The sequence below is a fragment of the Mesoplodon densirostris genome, chromosome 8 (assembly GCF_025265405.1).
Source record: "Mesoplodon densirostris isolate mMesDen1 chromosome 8, mMesDen1 primary haplotype, whole genome shotgun sequence".
NCBI classification, from domain to species: Eukaryota; Metazoa; Chordata; class Mammalia; order Artiodactyla; family Ziphiidae; genus Mesoplodon; species Mesoplodon densirostris.
Window position 1 is genome coordinate 22090537 of NC_082668.1, and position 22052 is coordinate 22112588.

Sequence of the window (22052 nt, forward strand, 5' to 3'; positions counted from 1 at the left end):
TTGCTCTGAGAGTGAACTACATAAGTGATGAATTCATGAACATTATACAAAATAAAAATGTGCAGGCTTTGTGTTCTGACAGAGGTGTAACAATGTTTATATGGGCAATTGGAAAAATTAGTTTAAAATCTTAACGTGGTACAGATATGAAATAAAAGCTTATATCCCAGAAAGATGTGAGTGGTGATGTACCATATTCTATGTGATTTTAAAATACCATTAGAAAAACATGTAAAATGCTTGTTTAAAATGATTAAAGAAGACAATTTCAATGATACAAATTTTATTTAACACTTTATGAAACAGACTGTTTCCATTCAAAGGACAACAAAATAAGACAAAGGCAGGAAGCTTTTACAGGATAGATAATAACGAATAAGGAAGAGAAAAATAGAAAATAACGGGTTGGCTGCAGCCACATAGTCAGCCTTGTTTGGAGCAAGAAGGAACAAGGAAAGAAGTATAGATCCCGAGCTGGCTTGCTGTTTGGGGGTTGGCTGACTGGATATACCATATGCATGGGTTGGGCAACCACAGGTTCAACCAACTGCAGATCAAATTCAACCCCTGGTCCATTGAATTTGAGGATGCAGAACACAGATATGGAGGGCCGGCTGTACTACCATTTTATATAAGGCACTTGAGCATCCATGGATTTTGGTCTCCACAGGGGTCCTAGAACCAATCCACCACTGATGCCAGGGACAATTGTACTACATTTCTGGTCAAGCAGAACATTTAAAGGGGTGCAAAAGTGACCTAAGTTTTGGTTTGCTGATGTGGCACCTAGGCAGGAGTGGCTTCATCGTGGGCCTAGAAAGTATTTCAACAGGCTCATGTTAGTAATTAAATTAATCGAAGAGGGGAAAATTTCTTTTTTTTAAATTAATTTTTATTGGAGTATAGTTGCTTTACAATGTTGTGTTAGTTTCTACCGTACAGCAAAGTGAATCAGCATTATGTGTACACATATATCCCCTGTTTTTTGAATTTCCTTCCCATTTAGGTCACCACAGAGCATTGAGTAGAGTTCCCTGAGCTATACAGTAGGTTCTCATTAGTTCTCTATTTTATGCATAGTATCAATAGTGTATATACATCAACCCCAATCTCCCAATTCATCCCACCGCCCCCCCTTTCCTCGTTGGTATCCGTATGTTTATTCTCTATGTCTGTCTCTATTTCTGTTTTGCAAATAAGATCATCTATACCATTCTTCTAGATTACACATATATGTGTTAATATGAGATATTTGTTTTTCTCTTACTTCACTCTGTATGACAGTCTCTAGGTCCATCCATGTCTCTACAAATGACCCAATTTCATTCCTTTTATGGCTGAGTAATATGCCATTGTATATAGGTACCACATCTTCTTTATCCATTCCTCTATTGATGGACATTTAGGTTGCTTCCATGTCCTGGCTATTGTAAATAGTGCTGCAATGAACATTGGGGTGCATGTGTCTTTTTGAATTATGGTTTTCTCTGGATATATGCCCAGTAGTGGGATTGCTGGGTCATATGGTAGTTCTGTTTTTCATTTTTTAAGGAACCTCCATATTGTTCTCCATAGTGGCTACACCAATTTACATTCAAGGAGGGTAAAATTTCTGATGTTGGCCACTAATCATTTGCAACACTGTAAAACGTAAGCCTTAGGTGGCCTGGTATCAATGACACAATGAAACTTTCAAGTCATCTACAATTAGTTCTTTTTAAGATTTAGAACCTTGTTTTATTAGAAATCATGGATAACGGGGTTTTTGTTTCCCTTGGACTTGAAATGAAGGGCGCTACCTAATGTCAATGGACAAGATGGCTTGGGAACATTGGCATCATCATACTGGATCAGACATGGTTTACCAAGCTCAGCATATTATGGCTGCAAAGCAATTGGAAAGCATAGTCCTCCTTCCTGATATTCACCCTGAAGAGTAGGTAACTATGAGCTAACAGAATGTTCAAGTATGGCATTTAACTCTCTAATTTCTCCTCTAAAATTCTCTAGGTGTTTGCTGACAGCAAAGATGAGATTGCTTTAGGTCTGTTTGGTTAAGTTTTCCTTCCTCAGGTCTAGGCTTTTACACACCTCTCTGAGCCCTTTTGAAATGATTTTATTTTATGAGCCTATTTCTTCCACTAGGTGGCGAGCCCAATTAGGGTGAGGGTTACATCAACTTCACCTAGGTATCCCGTGCTCCTTACCCTGACCCCACCCTCCTTCATTCTGCCAGTGACATCTTACCCTTGTCCTAATCATGACTGTTTTTCGCCTTGGCCATTTGTTTCCTTAACCCCTGAAAAAAATGTGACAAATGTGGCTGCAGCTTCCTAATGTAGGCTTAGGTAAATCTGTGATCTGTGGAAAAAATCCAGCTAAACAGAATCCTCATAAATTGGTGGTCTATGGGAAGAGTCAAGACATAAGGACCCATATTAAGATCATTATACATATATAAAAGAGTCACCACGCTCAACCTTTTCTGAAAACTGTAGCGTTCAAAGCAATTTTGGAGAAACTCAAAGACAAAGTGAGCAAACGTTAATCTGATTTTATTTTTATTTTCTTTGTCTTCAATTGTTTATATCTCTGCAAAAGCACCAGAGAGCACCAACATTATCTTCAAACGTGTTGGACAGAGTTTTTTTTTTTTTCTCAAACTAATAATAGTTATTTTTTAAAAGGAGGGGTTTCCTCTGAAGGTGGAGTTCAGCACCATGCATCAGGCAAATGTCCCGGCCTTCTGTGGGACAGCATTGCTTGACCCATTCGGTTTGATTCACAGCAGTTCTTTCAACAGCTTCTTCCTGAGACATGAACCATGAATAGGGCACCAGCTATTCTTATAAGGACTCAAACCTCCAAAATCTGCTTGACCTCTTAGGATTTGATTTTTTTGAAATTGGAAAGAGACCCTCAGGAATATTTTTTTAAAGTTCATAATCTATTAATCTGGATCCACCTGGTTTACACCCTCAGTGTCCACGAAGGCCCAAGCTTTTCAGCACACCAAAGACTATGTTTGCTGTGAGAAGAAAGTTCTGAGTGAGTGAGGCTCTGAGTGAGTTATGACAAACCACACAAAGCTAACTGTCTTCTTGTGCTTAGGGCTGCTGACCCTGCTGGGGGAAAGTCTGACAGATGCAATGCCTCCCTTTGCAGTCTTTCATCTGTACATTAAACTAAACATCACCACTCAGGCCCACCTTCACTACCAGGAAGAAAGCTATGCTACTATGATATAATTGTACTCAACTATTCACTCTTCCTTTCTAAAAAACCTGAAACCACATGGCATTATAGATATTTAATTGCAACATACATGAGTTGCTAATATCTACGTGTGGTTTATGCATAGTATATGTAGCTAGTATCTATGTATAAATTCTCTGTGTAATATTTAGGCTTAAATAAATAAATAAATACATACATAAATAAAACTGTATTCGCAGTTTTGGATCTGAATGTATTTAAATAATTACTGTGAGCCAGAGATTCTTACTTGCCTACCAAAATAGCCATTATTTCCTTGTCTCTTAAATTAGCAGAACCCAAACATTTAGAATATAGCTGCCCGGCCAAAAGACTACATTTCCCAGCCTTTCTTGCTTGTGAGGTCATGTGACTACGGTCTGGCCAATGAGATACAAGAAGTGTTGAGGGGGCCTTCTGAGAAGCCGCCTTAGCCTAGGAGGGTGTATGTGCTCTTCGTTGCCCTTTCCTCTGTTCTATCCAAAACAGGGATGTGATGACTGGAGATGTAGTCAGCGCTGGGTGCTGAGGATAAAGGCAATGAGGGTTGGGGAATAAAAAAAGCCTGGGATTCTGATGACTTCATTAGTTTCCCTGATGGTCTGCCTCCAGACTTCTTCTATACAGGAAAGAAACAGACTTCTATCTTGTTTAAACTACTGATATTTGGATTTTAATTATATTTAATATATAAATCAAAATCTAAGTGATACACACGTATCTTTACATTCTGCTACACTGTTGCAGCCTGCTTCTTAAATATTTCACTCCATCCCTATCTATTATCTTATTGGTGGACTTGGGTCTCCCCTGAGCCTCCTTATTCTCCCTGTCACATGTAGTCACATCTCCCCTGGGTTCCAGGCACCAGGAACACCTCCGAGCTCCTGAACTGACACACACCTGAGCTCCCTTGTCTCAGAAAAATGGTCATCTTAGGGCAAGGAATGAAGAAGAGTTTATCCATTGGATGGACTATTTGGGCACAAATTGCTTTTCTGCTTTCTGCCCTCCTGGACACCAACAAGATGGTAGGACAGATCAGTGTGGGCTAAAATTTTCCAGAAGAACTGTGTATGGGGGATGAGGGGGGAGGAATAATTTAAAGAAGGAATATTCTGAAATTGGAAGGTGATATACAGGCTACTGAGACCAGAGAATCAAGTAAGTTGTTGGGAGTTTAGACAGTGGATGTCTCTACCTCCTGGGTGGCATCCTTGTTGGACAGATTGCCTGAGATATTGTCAGATTCAAGCAGCTCCACAATGCTGTAGGGAGAACAGTCCTCCAGACCCAGCTTGCTGCACAGCCAGCCACAGAAGCCTTTCTCCATGTCCCGGGCAGCTTGCCACCACGCTCCCCAGGACCATGACAGCTGGACCACGGCAGCATAGAGGCCCAGGGAGGAGGCCATGGCCATGATGAGCACTGGGTAGAAGAGAATGAGGCAGGGGCAACATGCGATCTTGTGCCAGAAGGTCCTCTCCTCGTTGTACACAAGAAAGATATTGTACCAGGTGATGGTGCCATAGTAGAAAGAGACCACGAAGGAGAGGATGAAAACCACAGGTAGGCAGACCAGCGTCCAGAGGACCACGTGGGGCCCACGGTCTGCTCCCAGCTGGCAGGCCTTTCTGCCGTCAGGTGCCCTTTCCCTCGAAGACACTTTAGGCTTGGTGAGCTCCTGCAGCTCCTTCTCTGTCAACGTGACATGGATGTCCACCATCTGCCCCTTTTTCTTCCCTCGGGTGATGGTCCCAGTTAATGTGACATAGCGGCTGTCCACAGGCATGTTCCACATACCTGCAGGGCATAAAGAGGGGAAAGTCAAGATCAGAAGATTAGACATTTCATCAGAGCGTCATCCCCTGAGACTGGAGCTGAGTACAAGAATGTCCATTATTATAGCCCCTGACATGGTACACCCTGACATGGTACGAAATCAGTGTTTCCACGATGGACTGATGGGTCTCCCTCAGGGGAGGGATTAGTACTCCCATGGTAAACTCTCACATCAGGGCCCTGAAGCAGGTTAAACTTGTTACTCATATTCTCTCTCCACTTTTCTGGGCCTCTATCATGTCTGTGATATGGAGGGGAGTGAGGAACTCTACCACAGACACCACTTCATAGTGACCTTATTTCTAGTTTACAAGTGCTGTGAAAATACTGTTTCTGAGTATCAGCTACTGTGTGTAAAGGTGGTGCTGTGTGTGTGTTATACTGATGAGCAGCCCACCCCTCTTCTCTCCTCATTCCTAATCCCATGCTTCTCTGAGAGGGTCCTCCTCATATGCTGGTGGACATCCCAGCCTCCATATCCAAATTCTGTACACACACAGGCACCACACATACACACGCACAATATAAACACATTCCCCAACAAAAATACACCAGCATGACCACCATCACCACCACCACCACCAGCATCACCACCACCAGCATCATCACCATCACTACCACCACCACAAGCATCACCAGCATCACCACCAGCAGCATCACCACCACCATCACCACCACCATCACCACCACCACCACCACCAGCATCACCACCACCAACATCACCACCAGCATCACCATCATCACCACCACCAGCATCACCATCATCACCACCACCAGCATCACCATCACCACCACCACCACCACCAGCATCACCACCATCACCACCACCAGCATCACCATCATCACCACCACCAGCATCAACAGCATCACCACCACCATCATCACCACCACCACCAGCATCACCACCACCAGCATCACTATCATCACCACCACCACCAGCATTACCACCACCAGCAGCAGCATCACCACCACCAGCATCACCACTATCACCACCACCAGCATCACCATCACCACCACCAGCATCACCATCGTCACCACCACTACCATCACTATCATCACCACCACCACCACCAGCATCACCACCACCACCACCAGCATTACCACCACCAACATCACCACCAGCATCACCACCACCAACATCACCACCAGCATCACCATCATCACCACCACCAGCATCACCATCACCACCACCACCACCACCAGCATCACCACCATCACCACCACCATCACCATCATCACCACCACCAGCATCAACAGCATCACCACCACCACCACCACCATCATCACCACCACCACCAGCATCACCACCACCAGCATCACTATCATCACCACCACCACCAGCATTACCACCACCAGCAGCAGCATCACCACCACCAGCATCACCACTATCACCACCACCAGCATCACCATCACCACCACCAGCATCACCATCGTCACCACCACTACCATCACTACCATCACCACCACCCCCACCAAACAGCCACTCTTTGGCCATCCCAGCAGTGAGATTGCAGGTAGTGAAACAGCAAAGTCCACAGTCCTTAGTATGTGAAGTGTAGTCTAGAAGTGGAGGACGGGAGGAGGGTATAGGCTTTTGGTTGGCATGTCCCCCAGGCCCTGTGGACTCCTAGCCACCTGGCTGGTAGATGGACAGAATGGGGCTGCCTCAAGGGCAAACATCCCTTCCTCCGAGAGGCATCCCTAACCATGCAATCTTTCCCTCCACCCGCCTCCCTCACTTGCTCATCTTCCCATCACTGAGGTTTACTGTCTTTGGAACCCGTACCACTACCTGTAATTGTCTCTTATCTGCTGCCTTTTTGCTGCCTGTCTTCCCCTGACTGGAAGGTAAACTGCATGAGGGCAGGGGCATTGCTTGTCTCGTTCACCGTGGGCGTATGTCTTAGGGATGACCATCGACACAGAGATCTACCTCATCCATCTATTGCTGTGTAGTGACACTTAATATGGACACGCCACAGTTTCCTTAACAGCAACAAACATTCTTATACATGCTTCCTTACGCACATGGGCATGAGGTAGATACTGAGAATTTCTTGGACATAGGCTATGCATATTTTGAATTTTAAATTTAATAGATATTGACAAATTTCCCTGAAGCGGATTCCTCTTCCACATGAGGTATACGAGAATATATCCATTTCCACACATTGATGTTATCATGTTTTACCCAATTTTTGGCCATCCTACATGTGAAGGATTACTATAACTCACTGTTGTTATAATTCGCATTTTTCTGATTATTATGAAAGTCAACTATTAGTTTCTTTATCTTACATGTATTAAATAGTTAGCATGGTTGTCTTGTATTACTATTTTTTGTGTATAAATCGGTCTCTTCCATTACACAAGCAGTTCCAAAAGGGCAGAGATCTCTTCCATATCACCTAGAAGAGAACATAATAAATGCTCAACAAATACTATCGATTTGTTGAATGAAGACTGAAACACTGTGAGAAGAAATGTATCAAAAAGAAGTACATCAGTGAGCAAATGCCTGTCTGTCTTCTGGAGGATCCTCATTTGGTTTCCTTCCTGTGGCTTTAAGTAGGTGGCCCCAGAGAGACTTACCATCATCCACAGGATAGTCTAGGAAATCATCTCCCTCCTCCTCTTTAGGCTGATCTCCACCTTCTAATTCCCCAGGCTCCTCATCCAGTTTCTCACTCTCTGACCGGTAGATGATAATAGATTCTGGGCGGGACTCTTTCTTCTTCTTTTTCCTGCGACCCAGTGTGGATTCCCCATCAAGGGCCAGGGCAGCTGCCATGGCTTTCCTCAGAGAGCCCTGGTGGGGGCTTGGGAGCTGGCCCTGGCCTTCCACTGGTGCCGGCTCTTCCATCCTAGTCCTCAAATCTAGCTAGTCCAATTTGCTTGAGCAAACTCACGATCCACACACCACAGAGCTTCTTCCAGGATGGGGCTATGCAAAGACGTTCCAGCGATGAGTTGCACTTGAAAGATAGGAAAGCAAAATCATCAACAGGGAATGAATAGGGTGAGATGGAGAGGGGTTTAGGAAGTGGTCCTCAACTTGGCAGAAGCCTTTGCCTCCCTTTATTTCTCATAAAACTTTATTTTGGGAGTGCTATGGAAATACGTTTACAAGAATGAATCATTGTTAATAAAATCTTATTTGTGTTGCCATATTTTGTGTTGCATATATTATGCAAAATCATCAATCTAGCTGGGGGATGCCAAGTATAAGGAAGTTGGGTGAGGAAACCTTACAGACAGATTAAGGACCATTCTTCCTCCCACCATAGATGGAGATTGCTATGGCTGGGACCAGCACTCCAGGCTTCTGGCTATTGGGTCAGCCATTACAACTATACTCAAATGGTTGAATGCAACTTTGAACAAGCCATCCAATGATGGCACAACTTCACTAACCATGCCTTCTCTGATAGCCTATAAAGACACTTGTCTCCTGGTTTCTTGTTGGCCCAAGATCCCAGAATGGCTGGGATCTGTACTATCACCTTCTGGGAGACCAGTGGAAAGAATGCACACTTTTCACACCACACTTTTCTCCTCTTTTGTTCTCCAGGTAAAAAGAGGTGGGAGAGAAGAGAGTCTATACAACATCTTTTAAGGAAGAAACTGATTGGTCTGTGTTCTTGGTACATGGAGCCATTAAGAGGAACGGAATGTTTTGAGTGCTATTGCTACAGAGGTGCCAGTTAGCAAATACCCAGCCAGTCTCATTTAAACAGGTAGCTGCAGGACTTCCCTGGTGGTGCAGTGGTTAAGAATCTGCCTGCCAGTGCAGGGGACGTGGGTTTGATTCCTGGTCTGGGAAGATCCCACATGCCATGGAGCAACTAAGCCCGTGCACCACAACTACTGAAGCCTGTGAGCCTAGAGCCTGCAAGCCATAACTACTGAGCCTGCTGCCACAACTACTGAAGCCTGTGCACCTAGAGCCTGTGCTCCACAACATGAGAAGCCACCGCAATGAGAAGCCCACGCACCGCAGCAAAGAGTAGCCCCCACTCGCCGCAACTAGCGAAAGCCCACATATAGCAACGAAGATCCAACACAGCCAAAAAAACCCAAAAAAAACCCCAGGTAGCTGCTTGTCTGCTTCTTTAAAAAAGTGTTATTATATTATGGAACATTTCAAACATGTAAAATGAGAACATTTTTGTTAGTGAAAGTGGCAAACATTTATAAAAGCAAAGAGAATAATTCGAATGAATCGTTACTGTACCTCTCACCCAATTTCAATAATCAAAATATTAGTAGCCAATTTTGTTTTATCTCCTCATATTATTTAAAAGCAAATGTCAGATATCATTTCATTTCATCAGTATGTTTCAGCATGTACCTCTTACATATAAGAACTCTCTTTTTAAAAAAAGATTATCACCATACCATTATTGCACCTAATTTTTTAAACGATTCTTTAATATCATCAAATATCTGGTCAGTTCAAATTTCCCTGTTTAAAATTTTAAATTCTATTTTCTTGAGTTAGGATTCAAATAAGATCTATGCAATGGAAACAGATAGTACACCTCTGTTTATAGCAGCGCTGTCCAATAGAACTTTCTGCCATTGCACCTGAAATGAGTCTAGTGCAACTGAGGAAATGAATTTTATTTTTATTACTATTATTTTTTTGGACACGCTGAGCAGCTTGTGGGATCTGTTTCCCGACCAGGAATTGAACCTGGGCCCTCGGCAGTGAAAGTGTGGAGTCCTAACCACTGGACCTCCAGGGAATTCCCCAGGAAATGCATCTTAAATTTTATTGAATTCTAACCAATTTAAATTTAAATAGCCACATGTGGCTACTGGCTACTATATTGGACGGAACAGGTCCATATGTTCCCCAACTAATTTTTTTTCCTTTTCCTTTCTATTTATTTGTTAAAGAAAGGTCATTTACCTTGCAGATTCTCACAGCCTAGATCTTGAGGATTGCAATCTCCATAGTGTGTTCCTCTGAACCACATATTTCCTATAAATTGGTAGCTAAATAAAGAAGCTTACTCAGATTTGGGTTAGAATGTTTTTTGGTTGGTTGGTTGTTTTGGCAAGATGTTATAGATGGTGTTTTGTATTTCCATCAGAAGGTAGCTAATATCTGCTTGACTCCGTGAAATTAGTAGCCATTGACGACTATCGGCCAGACCCATTCGTTCATTAGGTGTTACAAAAATGATGACATTCTATTTCTCTCATTTCTTCTTTATTTATTAGCCAGAATACTCTCATGGGCCTTTTTTAAAAAAAATAAATAAATTTATTTATTTATTTTTGGCTGTGTTGGGTCTTTGTTGACGCCCACGGTCTTCCTCTAGTTGCGGAGAGCTGGGGGCTACTCTTCACTGCAGTGCGTGGGCTTCTCATTGCAGCGGCTTCTCTTGTTGTGGAGCACAGGCTCTAGGTGTGCAGGCTCAGTAGTTGTGGCACACGGGATTAGCTGCTTTGCGGCATGTCGGATCTTCCCGGACCAGGGATCGAACCCATGTCCCCTGCATTGGCAGGCAAATTCTTAACCACTGCGCTACCAGGGAAATCTCTCATGTCCCTTTAACAAACCCAGTTTTAAACTTAGTGGAGGAGGCAAGTGGCGCCATTGTTATATAATATTATTGTCAATTATACTGTTAAATACCTTTATTTAATGAGAACAGTGGCAGCTTCTATTGATATTAAAAGTTTCTGAATTATTTACCAAACAAATGTCCTAATTTCCAAATAACTGTATTTATAATTGAGAATTGTAGTAGACTGTAAGTAGACTCTACTCACAGTTCTTTTGTCCCAGGCGCCCGGAGACTGTTTACTCTCAGTAACTCCAGGGTGCCAGCTTTTTGTTACTTTTGCTCCCAATTCTCAAATATTCATTTTGTTTCAGTGCTCTCTGAGTACTTCCTTTCTTTCAAGGCCACATGCACACTCTTTGGTGTCCCTTTATCCCAAACAATAAAACTTCTCTTATTTGTAATAAATGGCCCCAATGTTTAGTGGACTGGCCCAGTCAGGGCAGGGTGGGGAATGCGGAGGATTATGAAACAGACAAAAATCTAACTAGGCGCTAAATGCCACTCAATTTGAAGCAAATCCCATGTCTTAATATGATGCATCTTCTGTATTACCAAGTACCAAGACTGACTCTATCACATTTCTTTAAATGCCAAAGCTCCCCAAAGTCTGAGCAACCTTCTCAGCAAGTAGCTTTCCTCCACTGTCCAAGTATCACCTAAATACTTCTGCTTTGTCCTCTAATTGTTAATTTTCTTTCCTGTTTCCCCACTGGATGGAAGATGGGTACTGGGTCTTATCACCTTTGTATCTTGGGCACAGCCCAGTGACTGAAACAAATGAGGTGCTCAGCGACAGAATTGAAAACGCCCACAGGTGGAATTAAGGTTTCACTAAATCCTCAGAGACTGACTTTGCCTGTTTGAACAAAATAAGTACCATTACCTTCACATTCTTATGCAGGGAGCTTGTTGGACTATGAAATTCATTTGGTGACGTCTCTAAGAGCACATGATGTTCTAAAAACGGGAAGATCCAGAGTACAGGAGCTTTCTGTGATAAAGTAGGTTCTAATGTCCTCACTTGACATTATTAAGCTCATCCATGTTAAATAAAGAAGTGAGAGAACTGGATTTAAGCCTAACTTGCACAATTCCTAACAGAACAAGCACTATTTTGCAATGAGGACATCTGGACTTAATAATAGTAATAACTAAAACTTACTGGATGTTGACTGTGTGCCAGGTGCTGTTCTAAGTGCTTTTCAATAATCATTATTGTGTAATCCTCACAGCAAACCAAGGAAGGAGGTACTATTATTATCCCCATGCAGAGGAGTAATTTGCTCAAGGTTACATAGTAATGGTGCTGTGACTCACACTCAGGTTTGCTAATTTCAGAGCTCATGTTTTATTTACCATGCTTTGCTGCCTGCCAACATTTACCCCAGATTTTATACTTAAAGCTCTAGAGCTGTCTTTGATGAATCCATCTCCTATATTAAGGATATATTCCTATGTCCCTATTACTAATCAGTCTCTAAGTCCTGCCACTCATTCCTATGGAATCTTTTTGGTAATGTGTTCATTTCAATTTCTACTACCACCATATGCTAGAATACAGCCCCTACACTACTTCCTCCACGTAGGTTCCTCTGCCTTCCATTTCAGAATTCTTCCTCTACCATTTTAAATGGTGATTAATGACACAAGATATTTTTATTTTGTCCAGTAATCGTCACTATCTTGCCATTTCTGACCAAAATATATCTCAAGGGTCTGCCTGGTGTTTGAGGCTCTCCATATTCATGCTCCATCCTAGGGTTCCATAGCAGTTTTTCCCACTCCCCATAACATGACTAGTTGACACATTTACTTATGTTGGTTCCTTCACCTTTTTCACTCTTCTCCACCTCTTTCAAGCCTGGCTCAAGAGACTCACTCACTCATGTTCCCTCTGTGACCACCCCAGACTACAGGTCTCTTCTCCCCAACCCCAATCCTGTTGTTGCAGGAGGGAGGTGAGAATGACAATGAGTGTTCGAGTGTCCAATGCCTAGTATGAGGTGATGCTTCATAGATGTGAGTTTCCAATCCCTTTCTTCTGCCTTTTCCTACTCTGCATTCCAGGAGTATTTGTCATCTGTACCATACTCTCTTAGTGCTTAATTATGCAGCATTTCATATCATCTTGAACTGATTATGAATGGCTTCATGATTTTTCATTCATCTCCCCGCTGGAGTTTATAAAATTTTAGAAGTCAGGAACTGTCTTATACTTCTTTACCTCTAATGGGAAGACCCCAGGGCTGGACATGTAGCAGATACTCAGTACGTACTTGTTGACCCGGTAAGGCAAAGGGGAAGGGAAAATGCCTATTTGTAAATATGATGTGAACGAGTGTTAAGAGAGGAAGGCCTAATTATTTTCCTCATTTCTGTACACTTTATTATGCTGTTAGCATTTGAGCTGAGAAGCAGGTTTTGAACATTTCTCCTTTCTTTTACATATCATAAGAGAGAGGGCAGGAAGAAAATTTCTCTAGTTTCCAAGGTTTTAGTCAATAGAATTAAGAGAAGACACAGGACTCTGCTCTTTTTCCTGGAAGGTAGGCTTCGCCCATCCTCCACCTCCACCCCCAGTCCAAAGATTATTAACGAATGTGATACTGCAGACTGTTAACCTCAATCCACCATTAGCTCTGACTCCTCAGTCATTCTGGGGGGAAAAATAGGTTTTAAAGTATATACTCAGACTCTGGAACTTATGCATAAAATAACTGGTTTTAAGCCACCCTTGAAGAAAATTCTCCAGATAATTCTTAAATGCATCCACCACTTTTTCCCATCTTCATTGCTACCACTCTGGTCTAAGAGGCCATCATCACTTACTGAGGTTCTAAAAATGCTCTGTATCCTCTGGCTTCTACTCTTGCTGTCTTCCAATCAATTCTCCACTTAGCAGTTAGAAAGATCTTTTGAAAACATACATAAAATCAGGCCATTTTCTGCTTAAAATCCTCCAGTGACTTCCCATTGGTATAAAATGAAATCCAAACTTTTCATGTGGCCTAAGGACTTGTGTGATCTGGACCCTCCCTGTCCTGCCATCCTAGGCTATACCATCTCCCCCATGTATACCTCCAATGCTTCAATCACACTAGCTGCCTATGTACTCTTCTAGAGTTTTATTAAAAGAAAACCAACAGCTCTTAAGCAGTCAGTAAACACCCAAAAACTCACAACACCACAAAATGAACTTACCTACCCAGGTGTAGTGCCTTGGTAGAGCTGAGTCATCAGCAGGAAGTCTGGTCCTTATTCCCATCCTGTCACTTGGTCACTAACTCCCACTCCCACCTCCACAGTGGTGGCTCACTGCTGCTTCATGGACCTCTCATCATCAGGCATGATTGCCCTGGAGTCTGTTCATGATTCTCTGTTCCTAGGTGGTCACTGAAGCAGGCCTGATCCAGGGCCTTCTCCAAACCCACCCAGATACTCAGCAGAACTTGTGGGCTTGGTGGGTGGAGAAGCCAGGGAGTTTTGAAGCCTCTGCTCTTAGATTAATTGCAGGGAAGCAAGTAACATATATGGATGAAGTGTTGCTGGAAAAAGCTAATAAATGGCAATGACACCAAGCCTTAGCAACTGGACACAGGGAATGGTGGGGGCTATGGTAAACATAAGAGCTCACTCAGGTCTCATCTGAAAGAGCAAGTTACTGTTCTCCTCTCTTCTTCGTACCAAGCCCACTGTTCAGCCAACTGCTTTCATAGAGAAATTCAGGTCCATTTGGTATGGGTTGCCTGAAATTTCATGAGAAAGTTCCGGATTTTAATTACTGCAATTAGTCCAAATTTAAATAAATTACCATGTGGACAAACAACCAAAACAAATCACAGATAGGCTGCCATTTTGCTGTCTCTGGCTTATAATGCTTTCAAATTAGGGTGCCCCGCTCCACTGGTTTAACTAAGTACAATCAGGAATTGACTTTTTGCACCTTCACTGATAGTAACACATCTTCCTCTTCCAAGGAACCTGAGCCGGGGCTAAGTGGGTAAAGTATCATCATTTTCAAGTTCATTTACGACTACTACAGTGAGCTGTGCCTTGCTCCAGCCCTGCTGTTCTTCCAGTTCTTTTCTGACTTGTGTATCTGTCACTCAGAGGGCTACATGTCACCTGTCTGGGGTGGCCAAACTCCCCCATTAGCATCTTGGTTTACCACCATTAGAGGTACTAGACCAACCAGGAAATAAAATGTTTGCCATTTTACCACTGAAAATTACTATTAGCCGCTCTCAGAGGGACAGTCTCACCAATGTAAAGATGAAAGGAAATTTGGTTCAGACCAGTATCAAGTGATTGGAACGATGATGGAAGAGCAGCTTAGAAGTCGCAGCTTCCAGCCCGTTGCTGTGAGCACAGTCAGGCTGCAGCCTTTTCCTCTGTGGTCCTGTGAGCAGCATTTCTCTTGTCTCCTGGTCCTGAAAGGCTCCCACACTGAGGCTGGTTCATCATCTGGGGAGCATCTGACTGTCTACAGAGGAAATATTTCCCAATAGTGAAGGTAGTTGGGTATAAGGAGCTTGAGCAGCTTTAGTGTAAGAGCTGTTAGATCTGATCTTTATTGTCTGATCTTTTGTTTACTTATTGTCCTACCTCTCATGGCACACATACCCCTTCCACCCCCAACTACCAACATGTGTACATCCTAGAACATAAACTCTACCAAGGCAGGGACACCTAACCGTCTTGTCCACTGTACTGTAACCCCCATGTCTAGAATAGTACCTGGCACATGACAGGTGCTCAATAAATATTGGCTGAATATTGTGAACTGGTTCAGAACCTTACTTATATAAGTTGGCTCAGGACTGCTTTTACATCAAGCCAGGCGGGGCTAGATATGCCTCACTGATATTCCTTCGGCACCGAGATTCTGTCTCAATGTTGAGATTCCCACCGGGCCCTGTCAGTCTGAGCCAGCAGCTGCTTCGTGAAGGGGAGAAGATGAAGTTACTAGGCAGATGGGGTGGGGGAGGGGTGGGAAGATGAGTGAGCAGCAAGAGCATCTCAGAAGATGAACGGAGGGAGTGCTAAGGGGCTATGACAGAGTGGGAGTGTGGAAACATCATAGCCGTGGTGATGCCTTTTTCCCCAGAACAAAGGGGGCAGTGATGCAGAGTGCCAGGTAGCATTTGATTTGGCCAAAGGGACAGTCATTGCAGCAGGGCACGGATGCCCTGAGAAGGGAGGGCTCAACCAGGAGTCAGAGCTAAAATCTGGAAACAAAGAGCCTTCAAGAGGCAGAACTACTGCTGTGCCTCCAGGCCTTTTGGGGTTAGCAGACATTCAAACCCTGACTGAGGTCAGAGGCAGGGGCAGAGAGGACATGCCTTTTTCTTTTTAACAAAAGATCTCTTGAAGAGACTCCACATCTCCCTTAATCACAGGCTCTCTTTGGACTGTGAAAAAAAGAGCTTTCTGACTGCTCATAGTGCAGCTTCCTTGAGGCTGAGGAATGGCTCCTTGTCATCCTTAGCAAGCAAAACTGGCTTGAAGCCTTTTCACTGGAGGACTGCAGAATCCCTCTCTGAGGCCACTCAGCCACCACACAGAGGCTACGGTACAGCCAGGCCCACGTAGACCCGCCCTGGCAGAGTTCCGTGAATCCCCAAGTCCAGACCAGGTCACAAATCACATTTAATTAATCTTCAATAAAAGTACCTTTGAAAGAAATGTAAAGTGTTCCTTCCTCCCAAGAAAGAAAGCCTGGAATTTTTTGCAATAAGAAACCTCTTAGAACTGAGTTAGTAGAAGTGATTCCTTGATAAACTATCCAGCAAATGAGAAGTGGAAGAGATAGCTTCCCTTCTTTAAGCAGTGTTGATTGGAATCTGTCAGCAGCAAAGATAGAGGGGGAGGTGTTTCTCAAAGGAGGTCAGAGGAGGGCAGGGGGATGGAGGAACAGGGAGGAAGTGATGTTTGATTCCACTCTCAACCAGATCCATTTCCAATTTACTCTAACTCAGTGGTGGACCCAACAAAAGAATGATGGCATTTGTTTGTTTTTACATTATTTTAATACCTTGCTGGGGAAAGTACAGTACTCTTGTTAGGGGAACCACTGACTGAAACCACCCACCCTGGCCGGGCCCAAGAGTAACCACTTGCATGAGTTATCTTAAACAGGAGGTCCTGGTAAGGAACGCGGAACTAACAAGCTGCCACCAACTGGAAGAATTCAGGAAAGGTCAAAAGGAGAGAGGAGACATCAGTCCATATGTCCTACCAACCTCCCAGATTCCTTCTCGCTGGAATCCATCTTGGCTGAGTGATGCGGGAGCCACCAGGAAGGACCCTGAGTCAGAACGATTGGCCAGGGACAACCTGGAAACTAACCCCATCACCGTAAAACCCTGAGACTGTGAGCCACGTGGTGGAGCAGTCCTCCTGGATTCCCTTACCCTACTGGTCTCTGCCTGGGCACCCCTTCCCAACAAAATCTCTTGCTTTGTCAGCACATGTGTCTCCTCCAACAATTCTTTTCCGAGTGTTAGACAAGAGACCACTCTGGGGCCCTGGAAAGGGTCCCCGTTCCTGCAACACTCTGACAACAGACTTAGAAACATGATCCTGCCTGGATTGTTAAGACCACAGCACCTGACATATTCCCTAGATTTGTCAAGTTCTCAGGCAAAGTCTCCCCAGGCTAGTCCAGGTGTAATTCCACTCTGGTGGGTTGACAGCAGGAAGCAAGACGGAGAATTTAAATAATAAATCACTGTTAATGAGCACCAAAACACGGATGAGAAATTTCCCCCATCCTCAGGAGGCTCCCTCCCCTGCATAAGGAATGAACTAGAGGGTAGGATCTCAAACACACACCTACAGATGCATTCTTGCAGGAAGCATACACCCTTCGAGGACAGGTCTTCTTTTGGACCCATCAATTTATGAAGCCCAGCTGAAATGTATCAAATCTCAAATCTGGTAAAGGTTCCTTCTTCCCTTCATTCCTCAGTGAGGAGAGGGAGATGAGGTGGAGGTCGGCTTGAGTTTTTTCTAAAAATCATTTATTATCTTGGTTCTCTGGATAACTACAATTGTATCTCCCCCCTCCCCCGCCCCTCTCATTCCCATCCCTTCCGGAGGATGAAGCCGGATTTCTCCGCCCTCAGCTAAGGTTGCCCCTTTCCTTCCCAGACAGCTGCACACAGCAGCTGGAGCCAGAGCATCGCTGGACTTCCAATGCGGGCGGGCGCAGCAAGGAGGCAATACGGCAGGCTCCCGAGCTGCAGCCTCTCTTCACCCAGATGCACTGGAGATTTAATTTTAATTAACCATGAGAGCTATAGCACTGAGGATTGAATTTTTCAAAATAGCGCACAATCCTGCTTTTTGTCTTCTTCCCTTTCCCAAAAGCATCGAAATAACACACACACACACACACACACACACACACACACACACACACACACACACACACACAAGGAACAAAGAATCTCACCTACACGTGCCGGGGAGATAGGCAGGCGGACAGTTTGGACGGTAAGGACGCCGCCTTGGGGGAGCTGTTCTGCACTGGGAGAATACAGAGCTCCTGAGGCGGCCGCGCGCGGTGGGGCGGGGCGATGGAGAGGGGCGGTGCGACGCGAGGCAGCGCGAGTGGACTGGACGGGGCGGGGCGGGGCCCGGGCGGTCACGTGGGCGTGAGCCCTCTGTCCGGCATACGCATAAGGCGGCGTGGACCCATTGACTCAACCTGGCCTATGCTTCATCACTCAAATGTCCCGTGGCCGTGAGTTCTTAGGTCAAGGGCAAAAGCTGCCTGGCAGCAAGCTTGATGCAGCACCAAGTGGCCATCGTCACCGGCGGGGGTACGGGCATCGGAAAGGCCATCGCGACCGAGCTGCTGCATCTAGGTGCGTGAGCAGGCCCCTGGGCTAGGGTACTCAGAGCGAGGGATCCTTAGAAGCTGGCGTAACCTGGGGTCGGGAGCCAGGGGGCCAGAGGCGCGTTTAGGAGAGCGTGAAGTTGCAAAGCAAAGGAAGTGTAGCTGTGGGTGAAATTTAAACCGCGAGGGAGAGTGGAGAGGGGAGAGTTCTATGAAAAGTTGTGGAGAAGCGGTGGATGATGAACCACTATTTGTAAACTAAAGGGAAAATTTAGAGCCAAAGATACTGTGTCCGAGGTGGGGATTAAGGAGACGTGTGGCATCATGCTATGGAACTAATTATGGATGTGAATTTAAAATTAATTCTTTCTAGGGAATTCCCTGGCGATTTAACTGGAAAAGGTAAAAGGCTCCCATCATATAATCTTCTCGAATCTCTTGTAATATTTACCTTAACTTGGGTGAAGGGAGGACTTTATAAGCAATAAACAAGGAAAGAAACCACAAAAGGGAAAATAGATAAATATGAAGGTGTATATCCCATTGAATTAAAAAATATATATGAATAAAGTTTGAAGGAACATGAAGAAAAATATTTACAATGTACAACAAATTTATTATATTTGAGATCTCATAAATAAGTAAGGAAAAGATCTCATAAATATGTAAGGAAAAGATCTAACAACTGATAGAAAAATAGGCTTCTGATATGGGCCAAGCATTTTAAATCAAGAACTAAAAAAAAAGCAGTAAGTATATGAAAAAATAGTCAATTTTTTTGGCAATGAAATGCAAAATATAGTAATAAAAATGTGCCGTTGGTTTTTTAACAAAATTTTAAAACATTGGGGAAAATGAAAGTGTTGATGAGGAAGTGAGAAGGCAGGCAAGAATGTAAATTATTACAAGCTTTCTAGAGGTCAGTTTGGGAAAAAAAATCCAAAAGTGTTAACAGTATTTGTGCTGTATGACCTAGTAATTCCTCTCTCAGGAATTTACTCTTTGGAAATAATCAGGGACAAGCACGGATTTGTGTACAAGAATGTAGTGTTGAATAGTGAAACATGATAAGGGAAATGACTAAATCAGTAACAATGAAATATGCTGCTATTTAAACATCTTGCTATTGAAGATTCTGTTGTCAAATGCATACCATATAATTGAAAAAAGTCAGGATTCTAAACAAAATATAGCATTCCAATTTAATTGTTAATGAAAAATATATATGCAGAAGAAGACTGAAAAGAAGTTTGTAATATTGTTATCAGCAACTACTTTTTCTGGAAATGATTTGAATGATGAGTAGTTAAATTGTACTCATTTTTCAAAATTTTTTAATGAACATGTAAGTTGTCTTTGCTTACCATTGTGTTTCTAATGCCCGGCACAGCGTATGAACTTAAAAAAAAGTATGTTGAAAAAAGGAAAAAATACATCTTAATAAGAAAAAATAAAGGAAATTAGCATTTCTTAATCTGACCCTGGTGTAGCTTCATCACCATTACTACCCACTTTACTTCCAACACCAAAACTGTAACCCTGTTCAGGAAAATCCATTAGAAAAGTAGAATTGGTTATCATTTTCTGTGAAGGTCAGATACCAGGCTTCACAGCAGATTGGTCAGATCCTGGTTCAACCTTCCCATGTACTTTAAAAAAAAGTAATGTTGTATTGGAAATGCATTTCCTTCAGTGAAAGAGTATACATAATTTTACTCTGACTTGCTCAGCTTTATTTTTTTATGCCAGGATTAATGGCTGTTTCCTGAAAATTGTTATAGAAACCCAAATTGGGCAAATAAAATAAAATGTTAGCCAATTCAATATCCAGTGAGAAGGCTCCTATTTTTTGGTGTGAATTACAAGTTGGATTTTGAGGCATGCTTTTTTAAAATAAATTTATTTATTTTATTTATTTATTTTTGGCTGCGTTGGGTCTTCGTTACTGCGCAAAGGCTTTCTCTAGTGGTGGTGAGCGGGGGCTATTCTTTGCTCGCTGCGGTGCACGGTCTTCTCATTGCGGTGACTTCTCTTGTTGTGGAGCACAGGCTCTAGGTGTGTGGGCTCCAGTAGTTGTGGCGTGGGCTCAGTAGTTGTGGCTCGCGGGCTCTAGAGTGCAGGCTCCGTAGCTGTGATGCACACGCTTAGTTGCTCTGCGGCATGTGGGATCTTCCCAGACCAGGGCTCGAACCCGTGTCCCCTGCATTGGCAGGCGGATTCTTAACCATTGTGCCACCAGGGAAGTCCAAGGCATGCTTTTTAAAGTGATTATTGTGTTGTCTTTCACATCCAAATGATTTTGACTGCCCCTTTTCTGAGAGGATGCTGAAAGCCCTAGCTCACAAGGGCAGCATGTAGCGAACAGAATTGAAACCCTCTTCCTCTATCTGACAGATGCTCTTAGACCAGAGGAGTCCTGATTCCATCAAAGAATATTGAACCTAAGACCATTCACATTGAATTCAAGCTAGATCCTTGTCTCTGTCCTCAAGTTAGTCATTCTCTTTCTGTGACAGTGGATGAAATGAAAGTAGGAATTGCAAGTGGAAATTGTGAGGCAAGACAGCCCTCCTTCTTGCTCTGGTGACTAGGCTCTTAACACCAGGGACCTAGAACGTGCTTAAATGTAGCACTCTGAGTTGAAGATTGAAAGGAATCAGTATCAGCCCAAGCAGAAAAGCAATATATTTGGCTACAAATGCCTCTGATGTAGAAATAACTCATTATTTGCTAGTTACTTCTGTGCCTTGTTCTAAGTAAGTTTATCAATCTTTCTGAATTTCTCTAGCAACTCATATAAACAACAAAAAAAGTCCATCCAAATCATTTAGCATAAGGTTGAGGAGAAGGATATCATCTAATAATTTTCTAGTTTATTATAAAATAAGAGCATTGCAGTAAATTCAGGTAGTATGGACGTATATAGAAGAAAAAAATGATCTTTCCCATTCTGCCCATCTCCTAAACCCCTTTCCTGGTGATTTTCTATGAGTCACCCACATGCACACATATGCACTTGTGTGTATTTTGTTATTTACAAAACTGTGACTGTAGTAGTCTTACTGCTCTGTAATTTTTCTTTCCATGCTAGTGCATATAGTAGTACTTCATTCTTCTCAAAGTTATATAGTATTCTATTGTATGGATGTGTAATAATTTATTTAACCATTCCTTTAATGGAAATTTAGGTTTCTGGTTCTACCCAGCACTGCAGCATTCTGCCTTGTAATACCTTTGCCCCCTGGTTCACGTTTATATGGCAGTTAAAATAAATAGCCTTTTAAAGTTGTGTCCCAGTATAGCTCTGCTAATATTAGATAACTTTCCTGAAGCCTTCAGGGTTCAGATAGTAATTAGTGATAATTTAGTAAGCTTCTAATTAGATAATTCCTGTGAATAATCCTATTTATATTTTCATTATGTCTCTTATTTGAGGCCTTGGACAAAGTCAGGCATTAATCACCTGAGTATTCTTGAGTTTTTTTTTTTTTTTTTTTTAATGAGGCTTAGCTTCTTAATGTGGATTTAGGAAG

General features: G+C 43.1%; 2 protein-coding genes across 6 annotated transcripts in view; one reads left to right on the forward strand and one right to left on the reverse strand.

Annotated features, from left to right (window-relative positions):
* Positions 1 to 2489: 2489 nt before the first annotated feature.
* Positions 2490 to 18223, reverse strand: TMEM169 (transmembrane protein 169). Of its 5 annotated transcripts, none has more exons than XM_060106405.1 (4): positions 18133 to 18206; positions 14939 to 15159; positions 7690 to 8072; positions 2490 to 5058 (listed from the first exon to the last, which is right to left on the reverse strand). In XM_060106405.1, the coding sequence occupies exons 3-4, from the start codon at positions 7958 to 7960 to the stop codon at positions 4436 to 4438; spliced, it is 894 nt and encodes a 297-aa protein (XP_059962388.1). In that variant the 5' UTR covers positions 7961 to 8072; positions 14939 to 15159; positions 18133 to 18206; the 3' UTR covers positions 2490 to 4435. The 5 variants fall into 5 exon arrangements, with proteins under 5 accessions (XP_059962388.1, XP_059962386.1, XP_059962389.1 ...); XM_060106403.1 differs by having other exon boundaries at positions 18137 to 18197; XM_060106406.1 differs by lacking the exon at positions 14939 to 15159 and having other exon boundaries at positions 18137 to 18223.
* A 33-nt stretch (positions 18224 to 18256) lies between these two features.
* The window catches only part of PECR (peroxisomal trans-2-enoyl-CoA reductase), a 32318-nt gene continuing 28522 nt past the window's right edge, over positions 18257 to 22052 (forward strand). The window contains 3 exon segments of the mRNA XM_060105931.1: positions 18257 to 18345; positions 18429 to 18551; positions 20929 to 20960. Of these exon segments, the coding sequence (XP_059961914.1) occupies positions 18257 to 18345; positions 18429 to 18551; positions 20929 to 20960 (244 nt within the window).

Excerpts from the sequence above, each read along its gene's own strand:
- TMEM169 (XM_060106406.1), bottom strand. The coding sequence starts at position 7,960 with ATGGAAGAGCCGGCACCAGTGGAAGGCCAGGGCCAGCTCCCAAGCCCC. Across the intron at positions 5,059-7,689 it reads AGACTATCCTGTGGATGATG|GTATGTGGAACATGCCTGTG; the intron begins GTAAGTCTCTCT and ends TATGCCCTGCAG.